Source organism: Malaclemys terrapin, chromosome 5, assembly GCF_027887155.1.
Source record: "Malaclemys terrapin pileata isolate rMalTer1 chromosome 5, rMalTer1.hap1, whole genome shotgun sequence".
NCBI lineage: Eukaryota > Metazoa > Chordata > Testudines > Emydidae > Malaclemys > Malaclemys terrapin.
In genome coordinates, this window is record NC_071509.1 from 44,502,825 (window position 1) to 44,525,274 (window position 22,450).

Here is a 22,450-nt window from a genome sequence, read left to right on the forward strand (position 1 = left end):
CTTGAGTTATTTTAAAATTTAGTCCAGATTTCAGTTGTTTAGTAGGGTTATAGAAACAATATAAAATATAACTACTTCAACTCCAGCAGGAGGATCAGTGACTTAGAAATCAGTTTGAGAACACAGCAAACTAGAAAGAGTGATGTGTTCTAGATATTTTATAATCGGATGAAGTCAGTCATTAGTGCCCTTAATCCTGTACTCTTTCACAGCTGCACTTGATCCAGCATCCTTGCTGTACATCCTTGTTCAGCAGCCCGGTTGCAGAATTAGTATCTCCCCCCAAAATGGGCTTGTTGTTCACTTGCAACATTCCTGGATGTAGAACAGCTGGCATTGGACTCGTTTTGACTGACCTCATAGGAAGACTTGAAATGATAACCATAGCTTGTCCCACAGAAAGTTTTTGTTTTAGGACTAGATCCACAAAGGGGACTTAAAACATTACGCATTGCAACACTGAGACTTGTGCCCTGCCACTTACTGGAGTCCAGAGCTCCAGAACAGGCACCCACGCTCCCTGTACAATGCATGGGGAGAGTCACGTACCCAACGGTGGGATCCACAAAAGCCAGCGAGGAGCCGCTCAAACTGAGCCAATAAGAAATGCCAAGGAAACAGGTAGGCCCTAAACACTCCCCTTCATTCAAAGGGACTAAGGCACCTAAATCCAGGCTGGAGGGAGGCACACCTTCAGCTGAGGTGCCTTTTTTTGGGGGGTGGGGAGGGAGGACACATGCACAGGGGATGTCATTGGAACAGGGACTTGAGTCTCCACATCGCAGGTGTGTGCCCTTACTAGTGGCCTATAGGCTTATTCACTCTTCTCCTGGCCTACTGACTATTAACTATTTCACACCAAGTGGAAGATCTTAAACAGGGGGGATTAAGAGAGCCTCTGTTGCACCCCCAGTACCCCAAAGTCTAATGGTTAGGGCATTCACCCGAGAGGTTGGAGACCCTGGGTTTCCCACATCCTGGTTGAGTGCTTTAACCACTGGGCTAAAGGCTATAAATGGGGGATCAATAGGTGGGGCAATACCTATTTTGAGGTTCCTGCTGGGGCTTAGGCATGAGCGTGACACCTGGGTATCACGACTTATGCAACTGTGTACATGGCCCACGGACTTTAGGGACCCCTACAGGATGAGGCAGCTGAGCAGGGGTTTTGAGGATCTACATTTTAGACTTTGGCACCCAAATCCCTTTCTGGTTCAGCTCCTACTGCAGATAATTAAGTATGTTTGTGTAAAGTTTCAGGTGTTAAATGATTATCATAATCTTATTGCCATATGCACCAATCGCTTACAGCAATAAACACATTGTTCCATACTGCACCTTCAGAATATACACAGCCAAGTATTACATTCATAATTGCCAAGCACTTTTTAACCCCATGAGCCCATGTTACTTAGGGTTTTGAGGCCTCCATGCCCTTCTAGCCATAAAGAAAATGAAGGGTTCATGGGCTCCCTGACAACAACTCACAATATCCGTCGGTCAAAACCCCCAAGCCGAGAACTGACAAAACAGATGGAATGCAGACTTTATTACTAAAAAGTATTTAATAGCACAGACCTATTAGGACAATGTAAAGTAGAAATTAAAGCAGAAAAAAATATCAAAACAAACAAGACTTATTCCTGGTAATCAGAGTGAGGTAGCAAGCTGACTACTTTATGAAGAGTCATGGGTAAATTCTTGCAGATTCAGTGGGAAGAACATCTGTTTCCAGCTCGCATATGGTTGCAGGAAGGGGAGAAAAGGACCACTGAGTATCCATCATCTTGGACGGAAACATTTATTTTACTCAGTGCTGAGCAAGAGGAGAAAGCATGAGAGCCAAATGCTTCTCTCTGTTTAAGACAGTAGGGTGGCAACACTGAAACAGAGGAGAAATTTGGCCCCAAAAATCTAATTAAATCCATAATTTACAACTGACAACAGATGCTATACGGTATGTATAATAGAGCCAAGACCAAGGAATTATTAAGGACATAGCTGGTAGGTCAGACTGTCGTTGCAAACCCACTGCAGAACTATCACCGAATTAATGGCAGACATGGATCTAGCTCCCTGACACATTACTAAACATTTATATTGCATCAGTGCCCAGAGGTCCCAATCAGGATCTCATTGTTAAAACCAGATCAATATTCTATTTAATGGCTCAATCCAACTCTGATTAAAGTCAATTAGAATCTTTCCACTGATTTTCACATGAGTTAGATCAGGCATCTAAGACAACAAAATTACCCCAGAGTCAAATTAAAATCTTCAGCAACGCCAATGACATTACTGAGCACCACATATTCCTGGATCAAAGCAAGAACAATTCTGTTAATTACTTTTGGCCTTTATATTGTTTATAAAATTTAAAGTGCAGCTTGTGAATATTTCTAAAAACAAAAGTTCGCAGTCTGAAGTAAATGTTCATAAAAAATTGATTATTAAAACAGTCAGGCCTGTACAGTCTTCAATAACTGAAAAAAAAAATTACAATATTTCAAAGAGAGAGAGAGATTAGAAAATTTGGGTTCACATGTACCAGGTACACGGCTACCATTTCTAATGTAAAATTGTTTTACAATTTAAGAACAATATCTTTAAAAAAAATTCACACTGGTCCATTGTGATACTTCAGTACCTAGTAAAACTTATACTCTGGGTTTTTTGACAGGTGGGTCTTGCAGGCTGAACTTTGGAATTTCACATGAAGGAGCAAAAGGAATTCTTTTTGCGGACACTTTCTTCCCAATTGTTTCAATCTGGAAGAGGAAAGAAAATTTATATACTATGTAAAGCTTGTGCAAAAAGAATCTTGTCAGCCTGTGAGGAATCTATGAACCAGTAAACTTGGGGGCTTTGCCTAAACTTGTTATATACATTCAGTGGATAAAAGCCACATTAAGTGGTTGTATTTCTAATTCAAAAAAGAAGTTTGTCTACTAAAACTGATCTCTCACTTTCCACATGCAAAACAATCCCTTTAAGAATTGTTACAGTAAAGAGACGCCTCAATCCTGGAAATATTTAGGTATGTGCTTAATGCTAGGCAAGTGAATGTTCATTGACTTCAATGAGACTGCCTACAGGAGGAACATGAAGTAGGTGCTTAAGAGTTTCTAAAATGTATTTCAAATCTTAATTTAAAACTAGGGCTGTCAATTAATCGCAGTTAACTCACTTGATTAACTCAAAAAAATTAATCACGATTAATCACACTGTTAAACAATAGAATACCAATTGAAATTTATATGTTTGGATGTTTTTCTACATTTTCAAAGATATTGATTTTTATTACAACACAGAATACAAAGTGCACAGTGCTCACTTTATATTATTTTTATTACAAATATTTGCACTGTAAAAATGATAAAAGAAATAGGATTTTTCAATTACCTCATACAAGTACTATAGTGCAATCTCGATTATGAAAGTGCAACTTACAAATACAGATTTTTTTTTGTTACATAACTGCTCTCAAAAAAACAACAACATAAGACTTTAGAGCCTACAAGTCCACTCAGTCCTACTTCTTGTTCAGCCAATCACGAAGACAAACAAGTTTGTTTACATTTACAGGAGATGCTGCTGCCTGCCTCTTATTTAGAATGTCACCTGAAAGTGAGAACAGGCATTCGCATGGCACTTTTGTAGCCGGCATTGCAAGGTATTTATGTGCCAGATATGCTAAACATTCGTATGCCCCTTCATGCTTTGGACACCATTCCAGAGGATATGCTTCCATGCTGATGATGCTCATTAAAAAATAATGCATTAATTACATTTGTGACTGAACTCCTTGAGGGAGAACTGGATGTCCCCTGCTCTGTTTTACCCGCATTTTGCCATATATTTAATGTTATAGGAGTCTCGGATGATGACCCAGCACATACTCATTTTAAGAACACTTTCACTGCAGATTTGACAAAACACAAAGAAGGTACCAATGTGAGATTTCTAAAAATAGCCACAGCACTCGACCCAAGGTTTAAGAATCAGAAGTGCCTTCAGAAATCTGAGAGGCATGAGGTGTGGAGCGTGCTTTCAGAAATCTTAAAAGAGCAACGCTCAGATGCGGAAACTACAGAACCTGAACCACCAAAAAAGAAAATCAACTTTCTGCTAGTGGCATCTGACTCAAGATGATGAAAATGAACATGCATCCGTCTGCTCTGTTTTGGCTCATTATCGAGCAGAACCCATCATCAGCATGGATGTATGTCCTATGGAATGGTGATTGAAGATGAAGGGACATATGAATCTTTAGCGCATCTGGCATGTAACCGGCGTCGCAAGATATTTACAACAGCGCCATGCAAATGCCTGTTCTCACTTTCAGGTGACATTGTAAACAAGAAGCGGGCAGCATTATCTCCTGCAAATTGTAACCAAGGATGTTTGTCTGAGCGATTGGCTGAAGCAGGACTGAGTGGACGTGTAGGTGCTAAAGTTTTACATTGAAAAACAAAACAATGTACATAATTCTACATTTGTAAGTTCAACTTTCATGATAAAGAGATTGCACTACAGTACTTGTATGAGGTGAATTGAAAAATACTATTTATTTTGTTTTTTACAGTGCAAATATTTGTCATCAAAAATAAACGAAGTGAGCACTGTACACTTTGTATTCTGTTTTCTAATTGAAATCAATATATTTGAAAATGTAGAAAACATCCAAAAATATTTAAATGGTATTCCATTATTGTTTAACAATGCGATTACTCACAATTAATTTTTTTTTTAATCGCTTGACAGACCTATTGTAAACACATGAATAATGGTGCTTGGCTTTTAAACAAAACAAAAACAAAACAAAACAACCAATGCAACTCTGCAAGGCTAAGAGTTTCCAACTTGTTTTAACTAGCCAAACAAACTAATCAGGAAACTTGTGTATCCAAAAAACAGGCATCCTCATTTCCACATGGTGAGCCTGATTTGCCTCTCACTTACACCCATTTAATTCCATAGACTTCAATATAAATGTTCCCAATCTACACTGGTGTAAGAGGAGAATTAGGCCCAAATAATTCTGCTCAAGAGTGGACTAGATTAGAGACCCATACATTGACTAATTAGAGGTGTATTTTCCCCTCTTGAACAAGAGCTTATCTGTTGCTTATCTTAGAAAGCCAACTACTACAGCTGGGCACACAGAAACAATAGTTGATTCTCCAAGCCACATGATAAAGTGGACCAAATAGCAATGTGCTAGATAAAGACCTCAATGATGGATAAGTTTGCACTTCAGCATTTACTAAAGGAAACATTCCACTATAAACACTTGTCTAATTTGGTTTCTATGTTTTATTCAGAATTTAACTGAGCCTTGAAGTGATGAAATACTTGTGTCAGGAGATCATCCACTCAAATTTTAATAAAAAGAATGAGGAGTACTTATGGCACCTTAGAGACTAACAAATTTATTTGAGCATAAGTTTATCTTCCTACTGTATTTTCCAATGCATGCATCCGATGAAGTGGGTTTTAACCCACAAAAGCTTATGCTCAAATAAATTTGTTAGTCTTTAAGGTGCCACAAGTACTCCTTGTTCTTTTTGCTGATACAGACTAACACCGCCACCACTCTGAAACCTGTCAAATTTTAATATTCATCATTCTGATGCTGCCAGAATACCAGCTACGGCCATGTCTGCACTATGGGCCTTACAGCTGTACATCTATACCACTGCTGTAAGGTCTCCTGTGTGGTAATTAAACCACCCCCAATGAGCGGCGGAAACCATGACACCAGGAAAGCGTCTACCGCTGACATAGCGCTGTCCTCACTGGCACATTTGTCAGTGAAACGTATATTGGTCAGGGGGGTGAGGGGTGTTGCCTGGAGGGTGTTTTTTCACACCCAAGTGACAAAAGTTTTGCTGACAAAAGTCCTAGTGTAGACAAAGCCTACGTCTAGTAAACTAATTTGTCTGTGTTACTGAATGTTGATGGAACAGCCTGATGTGGCTTGGATTTTAAAGCAATATCAGTTTACAACCAGAGCTGTATTGTAGGACAAGTGTAATCAGTGATGGGCTTAATAAAAGGACCTTTACAGGTTAACTCTAAAGCAAGGTATTAAACTCACATACTAGATTCTTGTGATTCGACCATACTTCTCCAAAAGGAAAAACAGTTAGTTACCTGGAAGCCTATGACTTGTAGCTCATTATGAAGATCATCAAGAACTCTCCTACCATCAAAGATGAAAGCTGGTTTCAGCATTTTTTTGTGAATGCGCTCATAATCCAGTTCCTGTAAAGACCCACAGAATTTGCATAAGTGTCAGAATTCCTCTTACCTTTAAAAAACGGGGGGGGGGGGGGGGAAATCTTTTTACCTTAAACATGTCCCACTCAGTGCAGATAACCAGGGCATGAGCGCCATCACAGGCTTCATATGGATCTTTACTAATAGTGACCAGACGAGACACTGTAACAAAAAAAGGAAAATGAAGCATTACGCTTCCCCATTTCCTGGCAGCATTCTGATGTGTACTCCCTGATAGGAAAATTTCCCTGCTAGTCCTACTCAAACACAAACTTTCAATGTCAACAACACCTGAACATTTCCCCCTTATGTAAAGGTCCTAGAGCCTCTGAAGACAACAGCAGCAGTGGGTATACAACATCTCTGTAAGGTCAGGGCACTTACTTGAATGCCTAGGTTAGGCACTTAAGTTTGAAAGTTTTGTTGCAAATTCACTAAGGAATTAGAAGTAATTGTCCAATACTTAGATCCAGACATGGTTGGAGCTCATTGTAAAATAATCAATATTGAGTAGTGATAATAGCAGCACAGTGCTTTTCAAACACTCCATGCACATTTACTATTTAATACTGCGTACACACTACATGGCTTCTGTTGGCCAAGCTCACTGCACATACCAGGGGCTCCATGAATTCCTTCATAAGCTCCCTGTGTACCATCCTCCCCTCTTTCTTCATGCCACGGTCTCTGTGTGCCCCCCATTTCCTCTTGTACCCAATACCAGGGTCTCTGTGTGCCTCCACTCCTCTTTTTATTTTTATTTATTTTCTGTTAGGGCATTCTAGAATTAGGGCATTACAGACTTAGACCAAGTCTGCACTAGAAGCATTTTGTTGGTATAGCTATACCAGTATAATATAGTAGCAAAGTGTTCCTAGTGTGGATGCGATTTACTACAAGCCCCAAGAGCCCATGGAATTAGCTTCCAGAAAATTATAATGAGTTCTTCTCTAGACTAGCCAGGCACAAGACTGAACATGTACCAGGTAGGAACCTGGAAGGGGAGAAGGAGCTGGTCAAATGACAGTAGTCTCCTTCCTCCCTCCCTCCCTCCTCTTTCCCACTTTCTTTTTGAATTGAAGGAGACACTCTTTACACAGCTTTAAAATTAATGTGTCAAAGGGGACAGACTTGCACAGAAGTAACTTTCACAAATGCAAGCCTTTTAGAGGCTATGAAGAATTAAGTTAAAAAACCAACTTGACAGTGAGCCTTTTTAACTGAGGCAAACTCCTGATTTAATAATTTAACTGAGCATCCATCTCTGCCACGCTGAAAGCAATTTCAAGAGCACTGGATGGATTCTGCCTGGTGACACAGCAGAAAGATAGAATTTATGAGAAGCAAAATTCCCTCACCTTGGTCATCTTCTGAGACACCTGGGTGTGAGAGATCCAGGATGATCTGTTCCCTTGGTACTTTAGGGTCATATATATAGAGTTTTGCTCCTTCATCCATTAAATACTTGCTGATGTAAATACTGGAAGACTCTCTAAGAAAATAAGTCAGCCAGTTAATGGAAGTCTTCAGACAAACATTTAGATTTATTTAGAACAACATGAACAAATACTCAGAAATGAGCAATACCAAAGCTTTCAAACTGAAATTATTGAATGTAATTCCAGTGATAACACATGGCCCCAGGAAAGTAAATCATCAGTAAAAACATAATAGAAGAGAGTAGCTTAAAGGATTAAAAACAAAATTTTAATCCCAGCCACCAAAGAAAGAAGCCCTCATTTACGGTGTTTAAAAAAATATTTAAATCTATTACTATAATCTGGTTCAGTCACAATTTAATGTGCAATTTGGCCAATTAGTCTGAATGGGGCCAAAAACCACACTCAATGGGGGTGCAACAGGGTTACAGATTCCCTGCCTGTGAATACAGAACTCTAGCATCTGAGTTTAGGGTGACTCAGCAGAAACCTCCTGCATTATGGTTCTGAGTAATTACAAGTAGGGCTCCATGTCTGTCATGGATTCCGTGACTTTCCGCAACCTCCGTGACTTCTGCAGGGGCCAGCGTGGTTGACCCCAGAGCTGCCCAAGCAGCTGGCTCTGCGGCCAGCAACTGGAGAGGTCGCCGGCCAGAGCAGCCGTGGGCTGCAGCCCCGGGCAGCAGTCACCACTGGCCCCCTTCCCCCCCACCCCCCCACATTTCAGCCAAAACAAATTGAGGGGCATCTATTTGATCCTCTTACCCATCTACACAGTTGTTTTAGCTGTGTAGATGGAGTGCAACATTAGATAAGTCATTCCAGCATGCCTTATGACAGCATTAATTAGTTTCATGCATTTTGTCACCTTGTATCTCCTGTATCCTTTTTGAATGCAAATCCTAGAATAGCAATCTTCTTGTCAGTGACCGTGTTAAACAAGCTGTCAATAATACGAGAAGCAAATCTCCTTCTCTGGTAATCATTCATGTCTATCACCTGAAATTATGCAGAATATGGTGGTATGAATGAGGTTACACTTGACCAAAGAAATGCAGTGTTAATAGTTACTGGGGAAAAGAGTGCCACTGCTAAGCCTCTGCTCCTGATAAAAGCACTTAGTTAAAACTGAACTTAGGCAGATGTACACGTTTTAAATATTAACATGGTTGCAATTTCTATTTTTAATAAGAAAAATATGAGTAACCGAAGGACTGATCCAGCTTTTTTTAATCACAGTAACAGAAAACAGTAACAGCAGTCTTAATCCTGATCCCATTGAAGTCAGTGGATGTTTTCAATTGATTTAACATTCAGAAGCTACCAAGAACCAAATTCTGCTGTCCTCATTAGTAAAACATCCAGTGAACATTTGCTTAAGAAAGGATCTTGGAAAATTTTGTCCCAACTTTAGGTGTTGCGCCATTGTGTGGAAGCTTTCCCCAGATCTTAATGGTTGATTTCATTTTTATAATCCATTTTACTTTTTCTTTCTGTGCAATGTAGTTTAACCAATACCAAACCCCATTCCCCCCCCCCCCCACACACACACACACAGCTCACTATTTTAGGCCAAGACATGGAAAGCAACAACAATAGGAGTGAGCATTGTGGTACCTTTCAGGGAGTAAATGAGCTTAGAAAATAAGGGCATTATGCCAACAGATTACAGCAAAAACTTCACTTCCCTCTAGGTTTGTGTATATATATTATGTAGTACATCTATTTTACACAACAGTCAGGCAGTATTAGTACCCATTTAGTGCATACTGTAACATGTCAATGCACAAAGACTGGCATGGATGTAAGTGGTAGTGATGCACTTTAATGATAAAAATACTTCTCTTTGAGAAAGACTTTGAGGCAATATGTAGGTTACTCTCTACCTCCATATTAGAGTGCTGTTTTTCTCCCCCTTCCCCCAACATTTTAACTCTTGATCCCTAGTCTTTTTTGGACCTTTGCCTCCAATGACCAAGTAAGAAAGCCAGGTTCTCCAGAGATTGTTTGGTCAAAAGCATACATAACTCAGATAATGTAGGCAATAACCTTCCCTGTGACTCTGAACGTGAGCATATTCTCATTGCAACGAACAAAACTACACTTAGAAGTGATGTGAACAGTGGCATATGGCCCACATCAGGTATAAGTTGCTCAGAAAATAGATGTTAATAGTAAAATATCACTTGCACTGATTTGGTTTTCTATACGTGGTGTGTAAATCACTCTTTGCCCCAGGGGAAGAAAAAAAAAGGTGGCAAGGTGGCAGAAAAGCACTTAAGAGGAGGGTTTAAGATTAATGTTTTAGGCCCAATGGAAGTTCAGTGCCTAAATACCTTCAAAGATTTCATCTGGGCCTTATCGCTACAGACTTCACTGTATCCTCCAGAATCTAAAGCCTTGTCTACACACAATCTTGTATGGCTTATTTAAACCAATTTAATTAAACCAATGCAAGCAACTATGCGGACACAAATTAAATTAAGAGCAGTTTATTTTGGTGTAGCTTAAACCTGTCCCTAATCAATTTAAATTAAACCAAGATAAACCACACCTTTTATTCGTATAGCTGCATGCAACCACACTAGGGGGCTTCCACTCACTATGGGCTTGTCTACACATGAAACGCTCCCATTGGAATACGTAATCCACCCTTCCCAAGAGGCGGTAGTTAGGTCAATGGAAGAATTTTTATGTTGACCCAGTGCTGTCTACCCCAAGGGTTAGGTCAGCTTAACTACGCTCCTCCGGGCTGCAGATTTTCATGCCCCCCTGGGTTGACCTATCTTTTTAGTGTAGACCAGGCCTACATCTGTTTCTAAAACAGATATATTTAAAGCCATACAAAAAGTTTGTAGATCAGCCCTTAAACCAAAATAAGAGTGTCCACATGAAGGTTCACACCAGTTTAAAGTAACACCTTTATTTTGCACCAATGCAACTCTAAACTTTTTTTTTTTTTTTTTTATAAAGTTTTTATTCCATCTTTGTCAGACTTGCCACACTGAAACCGGATTGTTTTGTCTTGATCTTAGAGCCAGACAGGCTAAAACAATAAGTGTAAATTTGTCCCTGTCTTCTCAACTTAATGTTAATTGAAGCCCCAGGTGAGCGTTGACCATTTCATTACACAAAGTAAAACTATTTCCCCATGTTTATTTTCCACCCCCTACTGCTCCTCACACCTTCTTGTCAACTGCTGGAAATGGCCATTTTGATTACCACTACAAAAAGTTCTCTCTCTCTCCTGCTGGTAATAGCTCACCTTAACAGATCACTCTCGTTATAGTGTGTATGGTAACACCCATTGCTTCATGTTCTCAGTATAATATATATATATAAATAAATCTACTGTATTTTCCACTGTACGCATCCGATGAAGTGGGTTTTAGACCACGAAAGCTTATGCTCAAATAAATTTGTTAGTCTCTAAGGTACCACAAGGACTCCTGTTCTTTTTGCGGCTACAGACTACACAGCTGCTATTCTGAAACCAACCATTTCATTGCTATTCCTCATCTTAAAATCATCCAGCTAACGTGGTTAACTCCTGCAGTTTCTCGTACTCAGGATAATGACAAGACAATGCCTTCTTTACCTATGATGTTCTGTAGCAACCACACACACAAATAGTAGCTGAGCTAGAAACTGTTTGCTCACATGATAATATAATGCACTATCCACATGGATACCTGACAGCCCATACGTTAGTCTTTTGCTTAATCAAGTAATTGGCTAGCGAGGGTCTTTACAATGTTATCAGCAGCAAAGTGTTGGAATCAGCACATGGGTTCTGGCGGGTTTTCTATAAAAACTTTAGAGTTATTTGGAAGTGTATTAAAATAAGTTGCCTTCATTAATGCTGGACTGAGACAAGGAGGATAGATTGTGGTTAAACAACAGGCATGGAGTCAGGAGACCAGGGTTCTGTTCCCAGCTCTATAACTTCCTATGTTGTGCTGGACAAGTCATTTACCCTAAGGCACAGAGGGGTTACAACTACACTAATCTGAGGTGTGACTGCAGTTCCACTAGACATACCCACACTAGCTTTACTTGTGCCACTATGGCTAAAAATAGCAGTGTTTCTGCGGCAGTGCAGGCTGTACAAGCCCACCCAGAACCATGGGTTACTCTAAACCACCACATCATCACTGCTATTCTTAGTCATGGTAGTACACTTAAAGCTAGCCTGGATGGGTCTGCCTGAAATCACACTTTGAATTTACACCCTCCGTCTAATATAGGGTTAGTAATGCCCACCCTGAAGGGGTGTTGAATTCTCATTTATTACATTTGTAAAGCATTCTAATAACCTTGGGTAGAAGGTGCTATACGAAGTACTTATTAATAAATATTTATTACCTCTATAGTTAAGGGTATATTTTATTTTCAGTTCCAATCACACTGAAGGATAAACGATAATTTGCCACAGACAATGCTGAAAAGTTGCAAGCCAAAGAATTACTGGCTCATTACAGAGGTAACAGTGACATGCCCTGTTTGAATAAGTTTTACGCTAGTGGATGGACTCATACCTGTTGCCAATAGCGAGCTACTTCAGGCAAGTTCAGAGCCTCACAAAGATACACTAAATTCAGAACATCCTTCTGAAAACAGCTACCACCAAATCCTGAAAGAAAGGAAATGGTTACTCAACAGATGGTCTTCATCAGTAAAAGATTAGTGTACTTAGCAATACTGGAATCACTTTATGTCTGGCATACGCCGGGGAGCTGATGCAGGCCACTTTTTGATAGGCCTGGCCAGTTTCTTACTCTTGCTGGTTGCTGGTCAAGAGATGCAATTTGCCAGATTTTTTTTGCTGTGTGCACGTGTGTGCATTGATCTTGAAACTAGCAGCCGCACGTATCACAACTAGGAGCACACTGTGGCCTGCACCTGGATCCAGCTCTGCATGCACTCTGCCATGCCCCAATCTACCGGCTGCCGAAACCGCAGAGGCTCCTCTCAACACCAGGGACCATCTGGGAAGTGGGACAGTCCCATCACCTGAGGGCGAGGCTCACTAGTAGGGAGGGGATGGTAAAGGGGCTCCCTCCAGGGCTGAGGCTCCTAGGAGGAGATGGGTATAGGGGCTCAAGGGCCAAGGGTGGGAGTCAGGTGGGGAGAAGAGTAAATCTATGCCCCTCCACAACACAGACACTCTAAAATGGCACTCCCCAAGTTTGGCAGTTATTGACCAAAATATCAAGAATAGTTTTCCAGGGATGGGCTGCCAGTCTTTTTAACTGAACTCCTAGGATTCTTCCAAATCCTGTTCTTCAATCCTATTTACTTTAGCAGCTAATAGGACCTAAAATCCTGTCAGTTTTGCCACTGACCTCAAGAGATCTGCTGCTTCTTCCCCTTAGGGCCACTACCCACAGATTAGATTTAAACTAGTTTTAAAAGAGTTCTGTATTCTCACTCACTATCATGGTCAGGAGCCAAAGAACAAAAAAAAGCTGATGAGGGGTTAAGATAATGAGTGGCAGGATCCAGAACTCTCAGACTCCCCTCTACCAAGCCAGAGAGGTAGGTATCTGAAAAATGGGTATATTTGGATAACAGATTTTGCTACTTTGCCATTCCTCTATTATAAACATTGGTAGAAAAGACAACATTTGGTAAAGTAATTTTAAAAATTAAATACTTTTAGTATGGAGATGTAGCCATGTGAATAGGGTTGCATCTTTTCCCACTGACCCAGCTAATGGACATGCTCCACAAAGTTTCTTGCCCCCAAGACAGAGTCTCAGGATATGTGGCCAGTCAGACTGGATCTGTAGAATTTGCATACTGATAGCTTTCCATATCAGATCTCAGTCTGCAATACCAAAGTCTGGATAACTGAATTCACTCTGCTGACTAGAGTGTGGACAGACTATGTAGTGACTAGAAAGCTACCCATCAACCAGCCAGTAGGGAATGCTCTAGAGGGATGAAATTGTAACCTCTCTTCCCTGATGGATGCTCAGTGTTCTAGCTAGTCCATGCCAACCGGAAGTGTGAGACTCTAAAGAGGATTATCTGAATCCTCAATCTCTTTCATTAAACACCAAAAAACACTACATCAACCATAGCAGGACAGTAGGTCTTTTGTAAGCTGTTGTGCATTGAACAGTCACTTCAGAATACCAGTGCTTATTTTTAAATGTTTCCAGTTGAGCTATTGTGCTGGATAGAGACAGTTCTCCTATCAAGTCTAAAAAGAGAAAAAGATTCTTCATTTACCAACACTGGCCTTCAGAAACTTATTTCCTATTCTTTGGTCCATTCCAATGGCTCTTGCTACCTCTTCAACATCAGCTCCTGTAGCTTCACACAGAGCACTGATTGAGTTAATGCTGCTGATTCTCTGGGCAAGGAAAGCATTAGCTGCCTGTAAATAAAACACAAACACCACAGAGGTGGTTTTCCCTTCTGTAAATAAGATATCTGTAAGCCAATGGAGAGGTGTGGTTTGGTTTTTTTGTGTGTGGTACAGATAAAAAAAGGGGGATTACTTCAATGTGTACACTAGATTTGCTTTTTGGTTGACGTTACCATTTTCTGCTGTTTCCAATATGTATGATTTCATTACCAAAATAGAATTGATTTGGGATAAGGTATTTTCTGATACAGAAAAGCCTATTAGTAAGTTGGGAACAAACAATTTTGATATGCAGCACTGGAATCTCTTATAAGCATTCAGATAACTAGTTGCTACGGCTTTTGGAGGATTATTCTTACCAATATCAGTGCTGATATTTTGTATTTAATTTGTTGATTGACATAGCACCATAACTGATACAAACCAGTTTGGAAAGCTCAGATGACCAAGTATTGGTTGTGAGGATTTTTTCTTTGGGAACCCAGTGCTCATACACAGCACATAGCGCACGGACTGCCTTCTGTCCCTCTGGAGTCTCATCTCCACCAATCAGCACTCTGTCTGGGTTCTTTAGGTCCTTGATAGCTGTTCCTTCTGCTAGGAATTCTGGGTTAGACAACACCTGCAAACAGACAGGAAAATAAAGTTTGAAGTAAAACAAGGAATTGGGGGGAGGGGGGAGAGGAGGGGACACTTTAGTCCGCAACTTCTAGATATTTACCTGCAAATTCAAATTAGGTTTTGTATTGGCATCAAATATCCGACGAATACTCTCTGCTGCACGTACTGGGACTGTGCTTTTCTCGGTGACAATCTTATAACCATTTGAATTCTGTACAATCCGCCTAGCACATGCTTCAATGTACTTCAGATCAGCTGCCCGGCCTTTTCCCATCCCATATGTCTTTGTTGGGGTGTTAACCTAGTTACAAATTCATGGGAAGGAAAAAGTTATTACAGTCTTTACAAAATTTTCACAAGTCTGAAGATACTGGAACTCCTGCATACATGAGATTACGCTCCAAGGACAGGAAAGTTTCTGTTTTACTGATTCAGCCAGTAACTGGCTGCCAGATCAACAAACAGCTAGCAGACATATTAATTACTCACTCTAAGTTGTAAAAAAATATCACTAAGCTCTGTTCATCATCAAATAGGATTTACACAAGGGACATTATTCATAGCATCTCTGCAGGCTTCAGCAGAGTCCAATCTTTATTCAAAATTGCTTCCCCATACACACAAAGAGCTATTTCTAGTCTTCTCCCCAACTCAAGCTACAATACGTGCAAAGATTCAATTCCCCCTTATTTCCCTTTACTCTGAGGGATTCCTCTGATGCTAATAGTAGGGAGGCTACCCCCCCAAAACCATCTGACTGAAAAGCTAAGCGCAGACCAGCCACAGAGCTCCTGAAAACTGCTGTACTTGAGTAGGGTGGGGGGGAAGTGTCAATGAAGGGCAATATTTCACTTAACTGAACATAGAGGGTCCTTCTCGTTACAAGCTGAAGGCAAGAATATTGAAATTAAAACACAACACAGCATGTTTTACCAGCCAGGGACAGGAACTCAGCTGGCAATCTACAGGCTCAGTGATTTCATAGCATTAATATTAGACTTTACTGATTCATGCAGAAGATTCTCCCAGGGGATGGAGGAGAGCTTATTAACAAGAGCTCTTCCCAATATCACAGCTCTCTGTAAAGTACCTGAAGAATAGAACAATAAATGGTCTGCAGCCCCATAGCTTATTATGTAGTTCTTTGCATATGGAACTAGGTACATGACTTTTGACACTGCAAAATGCCACAAGCGTTGTGTTTAATAGGACCTGTTTCCTAGTGTTTCAAGAGAGTGGAACTATCTAAAAAGAAAACAAAACAAAACAAAAATGCTGCAGTCTTCTCCTCTCCACTAATTAACTGAATTTTAAAAAGTACTGAAAAAAAAAATTAAAGACTCTTTATATCCAGATAAGTATTATACAATTTTCATTGCCAATCCTGCAATGAAACCTGCTAATGGACTCTTATTTCTGCACGAGTCCCATCAACTTCAGTGGAATGCTACAAATAGAAGTCCACACTAGTTACAAAACTGTGGGCTTATTTTGTATTGTGTCTTCAGAAAATACTCAGCTATGTAAAGTAACAAGCTTATTATTTGTATATAGAGAGTCCAAAAGTTTGTTGGGCGCTGTTCAGATAGAGAGAGATAAATAATAGCAAAGGAAGAAGATTTAAGAGTTTTATCATCCTCACTGCAAGCTAAGCATACCTGCCTGGTAAAACCCACACAGTGCAGCACAAGTCTGTTATGCTTCCTGAAACTACATCACTTCTTCAAACAAAATAAAGGATATGTAAAAAAAAAATTGAACTCCCTCACCCCCCAACCACACATTTGAGCACAGCAATATAATAACGATAATAAATATCAAAGTGCAAAAGAAACGACTTACAGAAATAAATACCAAATCAGCCTCTCTAATGGCATCATCAATACTGGTGGAAAAGAAGAGATTCTTTCCTCGGCAGGACTCTACCACTTCTTTTAGCCCTGGCTAGAGAGAGAGAGACAGGCAAGTATTTAATAGTCAAAATTTGGTTAAAACAGATAACAGTATATTCAAACGGGCAGCACACAGTACAACAAAGATTCTATTTTCAATTTTTTTTTAATTTAATCTTTATTAAAAGTTATTTTAAATCAGTCAGAAAATAAAACTTGTGTGGATTCACAGAGGATCATACTGAGTACAAACTAATTATAGCCCTCTCTTACACAGAAACATAGCATTGGGATGCTTCCCCAATGCCTCCCCCCACTTGCATGGGGCCTCTGGTTATTCATATACCTGAACAAACTCCATGTATTAGGACTTCATACAAAAATGTTTGAATTATTCAACAGAAACTAAAGCCACTATTCTAAATAAAATAGTAAAGAATTGTGAATTTCACCCAATCCTACTTATAAAAGTACTATCAAAAGAATGACACAAGATCCTTTTTCAGTAACTGCGTCAAGGTAAAGGTTGTTTGGGGGAAGAGAGGGAAGTTGCACTTTACCTAGACAAAGACATTTTTTGCTGTCTCACTGTTTACTAGACATCTGACCTAACAGAAATAAAAAATTAACTCAAGTAGAAAATCATTACCACAGAACCTGAGCCATCTCAAACAAACACCAGAACCCAATTATGAATAAGATTAACATTCCAGCTGTGATTTTTGCTGGGATTCAGGTACAAAGACTGCTCATGTAGAAACCAAAGGATTAGCTTGTATCTTCCTATATGATAGTTGAAGGGAGTGGAGCACAAAGTGTCAGGGGATCAAAAACTGCAAATGTCTGAACTCATTCTTACAAATTTTGGGGTGTTCTTTGTAAGCAATAGATATCCTACTGGGAAACAGATGTGCTTCTGGTATGAAGAGACTAGCTGTGTTTTAATTTGCTCAAACAGTTTAAGTTTTAATAAAAAACAAAACATTTGCTCATCCATGTTAAGATCTGTACTTAATTCTTTCCACAATTCTTATCCACTAATCCGAATGCTATACATTTTACCATTAGTTAAATTTTAACCAAGCTCTGGAAACAAGAGCAAAGGCTATGGTTTTGATTTTTTTAAACAAAGGTCAACAGACCAACTTTGTCATGTATTTGATATTACAGCAAGGGTAAAAATCAGAGGGAACATCAGAAGACAAGAAACAAGTTTCTCTCTTATTATGGCCAAAAGAACAATGTAAGGCAGCCTTGCAAAATTCTACTTTCCTTGCTTTTGAGGGTTGAGCAAAAACATTAGCTTTTTCCATTAAAAAGTGTGGGCAGGTACATCTTGAGCCCTGGGTCAGTACATCTCATGTCAATGTTGTTATTTATAACAACACAGGAGAGTGGGGGGTGACGAGAACTACTCTTTAATGAGCAAAAACTGTAAAATATCAAGTGCTAAAAATGGTAATTTGTATACAAGACAATCACATATTAATGGAGATATCCCATCTCCTAGAACTGGAAGGGACCTTGAAAGGTCATCATGTCCAGCCCCCTGCCTTCACTAGCAGGACCAAGTACTGATTTTACCCCAAATCCTTAAGTGGCCCCCTCAAGGATTGAACTCACAACCCTGGGTTTAGCAGGCCAATGCTCAAACCACTGAGCTACAATGGAAATCCTTTTGCAGTGTAAAAAGCAATGATAATGTTACATATCAACAGATCTCTGATGCTGAAATTAATGTATGTGCTTACTGAAAAATGATTTTATAACTAAAAAAACAAAAAAAGATGTGAAGTGTTACTGGTTAGGAGTTGAAAAGTTCTTGGCACCCCTGGTGATCATCAGGGTATCATTCAGGTTTAAAAAAAGCTGACTCCTCATAGGAAGGACTAAAGCTCTAGCAAAAATCCTAACTTTAAGGAACACCAGATTCCAGTGAACAACTAGCATAGGACCAGATTTTGCTACCCTGATGCCAGTCAAAAAATCAGCAAAACTGCTTGTGTAGTGAGGTACTACTCACTTTAAGAGTGGCAGAATGAGCCCCACAATGGTTTCTCATTTTCCTGTATGTTGCTAAATCACTTGTATGCTAGGTGAAAGTTTGATTCACCATTTCACAGCCATTTGCAATGGTGTACTGAGAAAGTGGTGAATTCTTCACTGCCTCCTTAAAAGTTGATGGCCTGTTTGCACAGGTGTGAATAGCACAATTAGGCCCTGTCTCCACCAGCCAGGAAAATTGTTCTCTCCCTTCTAGGAGCTCAGCTGCATTACAGTTACAGAGTCAGGAGACATAACTGTAATATGGCTGGCTGTCCCCTAACTTACAACTTGGTTACAATTTGTAATGTGGATGTGACCTAACAACTGTGGTCCAAAGCATCCCTCTGGGACACAGATTGCCATCCACATTACATATTGGAACTGTGTTGTAACAAAAGAAAAACTTTGTCATAACTTGGTCTGCTGACTCAGCTATAAGAGTGTAGTGTACACAGGGCCCAAAAAGAACCATGATTTTGTATGATTTACTGGATACCTTGATTATCACTTCAAAAGTTTTTTTCTCTTACTTAATTGGCCTCTCAGAGTTGGTAAGACAACTCCCACCTGTTCATGCTCTCTGTATGTGTGTATATATTTCTCCTCAGTGTATGTTTCACTCTATCTGCATCCGAAGAAGTGGGTTGTAGCCCACGAAAGCTTATGCTCTAATAAATTTGTTAGTCTCTAAGGTGCCACAAGTACTCCTGTTCTTTTTGTGGATACAGTAAATATGTTTTCCTGACCAGGATGCACAAGACCTAAGTAAGTCACCTCTGAAACACGCTCCAGCATCTGACAGCACTAAGTTCATGGAGGCCAGTGGTCATTTCAAACCCTTGTTTACAGCACATGCTTAATGTGTAGTTGTTGAAGGAACATTATTTTTGAATGAGGCATGTAGTTTTGATGTTCCTAGAACAGCCATTAGGAGTCAAAGAGAGCCGGGGGGGGGGGGGGGACGACGACTCTGTATGAGCAGAGGCAAATGCTTTATATTACAGACAGAAATGCTATAATAAACACAAGTTTACCTCATAAATTGGAAGTGTATCAGAGTTCCAGGCATTGATTCTAGCTTCATTAACGTCAACAACCGTAACCTTGATTTTAGGGCACATATGTGCAATGACACTACATGTTGGCCCACCAACATAGCCTGCACCAATACAGCAGATTTTCTTAATTTCAAACATGGTGGCTCTAGTGGAGAAGGGGACAGAGGGGGAAAGAGAGAGCGAGATAAAAAAAAAAAAAAGAGAGAGAGGCATGGTCATTGTACAGTAATTCAAACAGTAAAAGCCACTGATTGACTATGGTAGCATAACAGGAGACTATCAGAAACATTTCCTTACATAATTAGTATAATCATAAAAAGAGCATCCCAATTGAGCAGCCATTGAAATGAGCTAGTTAGTCTCTTGTGTCCAGAAAGACTTAAATCCTAGCTAGGGAAATTCTGCTAGCATCTTTGAAATGAGACATACATAGATCATTAGAAAAATGCTAACATATTTTCCATAGCCATCTTAAAAGAGGAACTAAAAATATGACAAACATAAAGATCATTCCTGTTTAATAGAAAAACTAATATTGTATGGTCTAAAGTGTAAATTGAGTCTACCCTTTTAATAATAGTTTTACTTCACAGTCTAATTTTAATTTTAGTTAATTTCAACAGTGATAAATCATGATAAACCACTCACTGCTAACCAAACAGTAACAATTCTCAAAATTAATCACCAGAGTTCCTATTCTGTCTGGAACTGAGCAACCTCTCATTGAAGTCTTTGGGACTAGATAGTGCTCAGCCACTTCAATGACTGGACCATGGTAATGATAAATGCTTACAAAGTTTTTAAAATTTATACACCAAAATACAGCTATCAAATCAACCATGCTGAACAGTGACATAGCATGCAACTAAGTCTAGTTATCAAAATTAATTTTAGAAATAACATTGATATAGCTTATATTAACTTTGATGTGAAATTTCTCACAATTAGCCTTTTCTTCCACAACTCATTAATTTATTCATTTTAGAAATTTCTAAAGCGTATCTATCACACCTTTCTTTGAACACAATGAACAATAGACCCTGATCCTTCTCCCATTTAAATGTGTAGGTGTTTTGCCACTGATTTTCATAGGAGCCAACCTTGAGCCCTTAAAACTACACAATTATATTGGATCATGTTGTCTCAGTATTTTAGGATCACTGTAATCATGACATGATTTAGCTCTATTTCCCATTGTGCTCTACAATTCCTAAATCTTACCGGAGGTAGCTATCAGTCATTTTCCAGGTCATCACATTACTTTTACTACAGCAGTAGAGATTGCCTTCCTCTTTCCTCCCGCTCCCCAAAATATATACTGAAGTATTACTGTATATACAATAAATTGGCTCTAGAGAGGCAAGAATTCTTAGTACATTATTAATGAGAATACACTATTTCCTTTTTAACTAAACTTGGCTCACTGCTGACAAAAGAGGCTTCTATCAATCACTAATTATTTTAACAACTATTACATCACTTCTGGTAGTGTGCATTCTAGACAAGGGTACCCCACCCCTACAAAAACGTGAAATGTTACAATAAGGTGAATGCTAACCGGCACCCTTCTTAGCCATCTCAGTAGCGAGATCATTGAATGGGCCTTAGCACTACACTTTCTTCTAGGACAGCATGTGGAAAGCTTGCAGTGAGTGCTAGTATGTCATCTGTGAACAGAAAGAGGACTTCAGTCTTTAAGGTGAGCAAGGGCTATGTTCTAGGCATGTACAATTTCAACAACAGAAGAGAAAATGTGGTTATAGAAAAAGATTTTAAAAAAGAAACAGCGTAACAGATTTAGACTCAACAGTCACCAGCCAGCAGGATACTAACACTTCACATTTTTGTGGGCAGCCTTGTAGAGAACGGATATTACGAAAACTTTTAAAGAAATGCAACAGTCCTTGAAAGAGTTGGACAAAGCAAGACTCCGGCAATGCCCCAGACCTGGGTGGAAGTTCACTGTGTGCTTCTGATCCGTGGAAGCTAAAGGTCAGGAAAACCACCACCAACGGCACAGTAACCTACAGGGAAATCAGAGAGAGCCCCTCTAATCCATGCTCCCCGGGGCCAAGGCAGGACGGGTCCCTACCCAGCCCTTTGTCCTGCTGTGTGAGATGACCCAAGCTATACGGGAAGAACCCAGCACTTCAGGGAGCGAAGGAAGACGATCCCGAGCGCGCTGGGGCTCGGAGGGCAGAGGGAGGAAAATCCCGCCCCTACAAGGCAGGGGATACGGATACATACAGCGCGAACGCTGCGGGCCGCTCCAGTCCCTGCGGCCAGGGATCCCGGCGCTCCGAGTCCCTCCGAGCGGGAGATGAAGATGCAGCCGGAGCGAGGGCTGGTGGCGGGACGGGAAGAAGCGCCTGGCCAGGCAGCAGCCAGGCTCGAGCCGCTATTTAAAGAGTCTCTTCCCGGGGGAGGGGACCGGGCTGAGCCGCACCCAGGCTGGGGCGGGCGGGAGCCTGGGGTCTCTCCCCCGCGTCCCGCCCACCCACAGCCAGCGAATGCCGGCCGGACAGCTCAGCACCGGCTGGGGCGGTGGGCGAGGAGCGGCAGGATCCCCGGGCCCAGCTGGCTGGCGGGGAGAGGGGCAGGAGGTGACCTGCGCGCTCTCTCTCTCTGCTCCGCTTCCCCGGCGGCCTTGGGCCAGCAGCTCCGCCTCCCGCCGCCCGCGCTGCAGCGGGGCCTGTCCTCTCTGCCGAGTCCAAGCCTCAGCTCCCTGAGACACAC

The 22,450-nt window shown here is 40.5% G+C and overlaps 1 protein-coding gene across 1 annotated transcript; it reads right to left on the reverse strand.

Moving 5' to 3' along the window:
* Positions 1-1,546: 1,546 nt before the first annotated feature.
* On the reverse strand, positions 1,547-22,309 carry UGDH (UDP-glucose 6-dehydrogenase). Its single transcript, XM_054029165.1, has 12 exons — positions 21,962-22,309; positions 19,691-19,859; positions 16,561-16,662; positions 14,819-15,019; positions 14,522-14,719; positions 13,959-14,106; positions 12,260-12,354; positions 8,590-8,720; positions 7,641-7,774; positions 6,353-6,444; positions 6,157-6,267; positions 1,547-2,768 (listed from the first exon to the last, which is right to left on the reverse strand). Exons 2-12 carry the CDS (start codon positions 19,850-19,852, stop codon positions 2,658-2,660), a joined length of 1,485 nt encoding a protein of 494 aa, XP_053885140.1. The 5' UTR covers positions 19,853-19,859; positions 21,962-22,309; the 3' UTR covers positions 1,547-2,657.
* Between the last annotated feature and the right edge of the window lie 141 nt (positions 22,310-22,450).

Coding starts and splice junctions, on each gene's coding strand:
- UGDH (XM_054029165.1), bottom strand. CDS start 19,852: ATGTTTGAAATTAAGAAAATCTGCTGTATTGGTGCAGGCTATGTTGGT. Junction 16,663..19,690: donor ATACACTTCCAATTTATGAG/GTAAACTTGTGT, acceptor CTCTCTCTCTAG/CCAGGGCTAAAAGAAGTGGT. Junction 7,775..8,589: donor AAGGATACAGGAGATACAAG/GTGACAAAATGC, acceptor TTATTTTCTTAG/AGAGTCTTCCAGTATTTACA.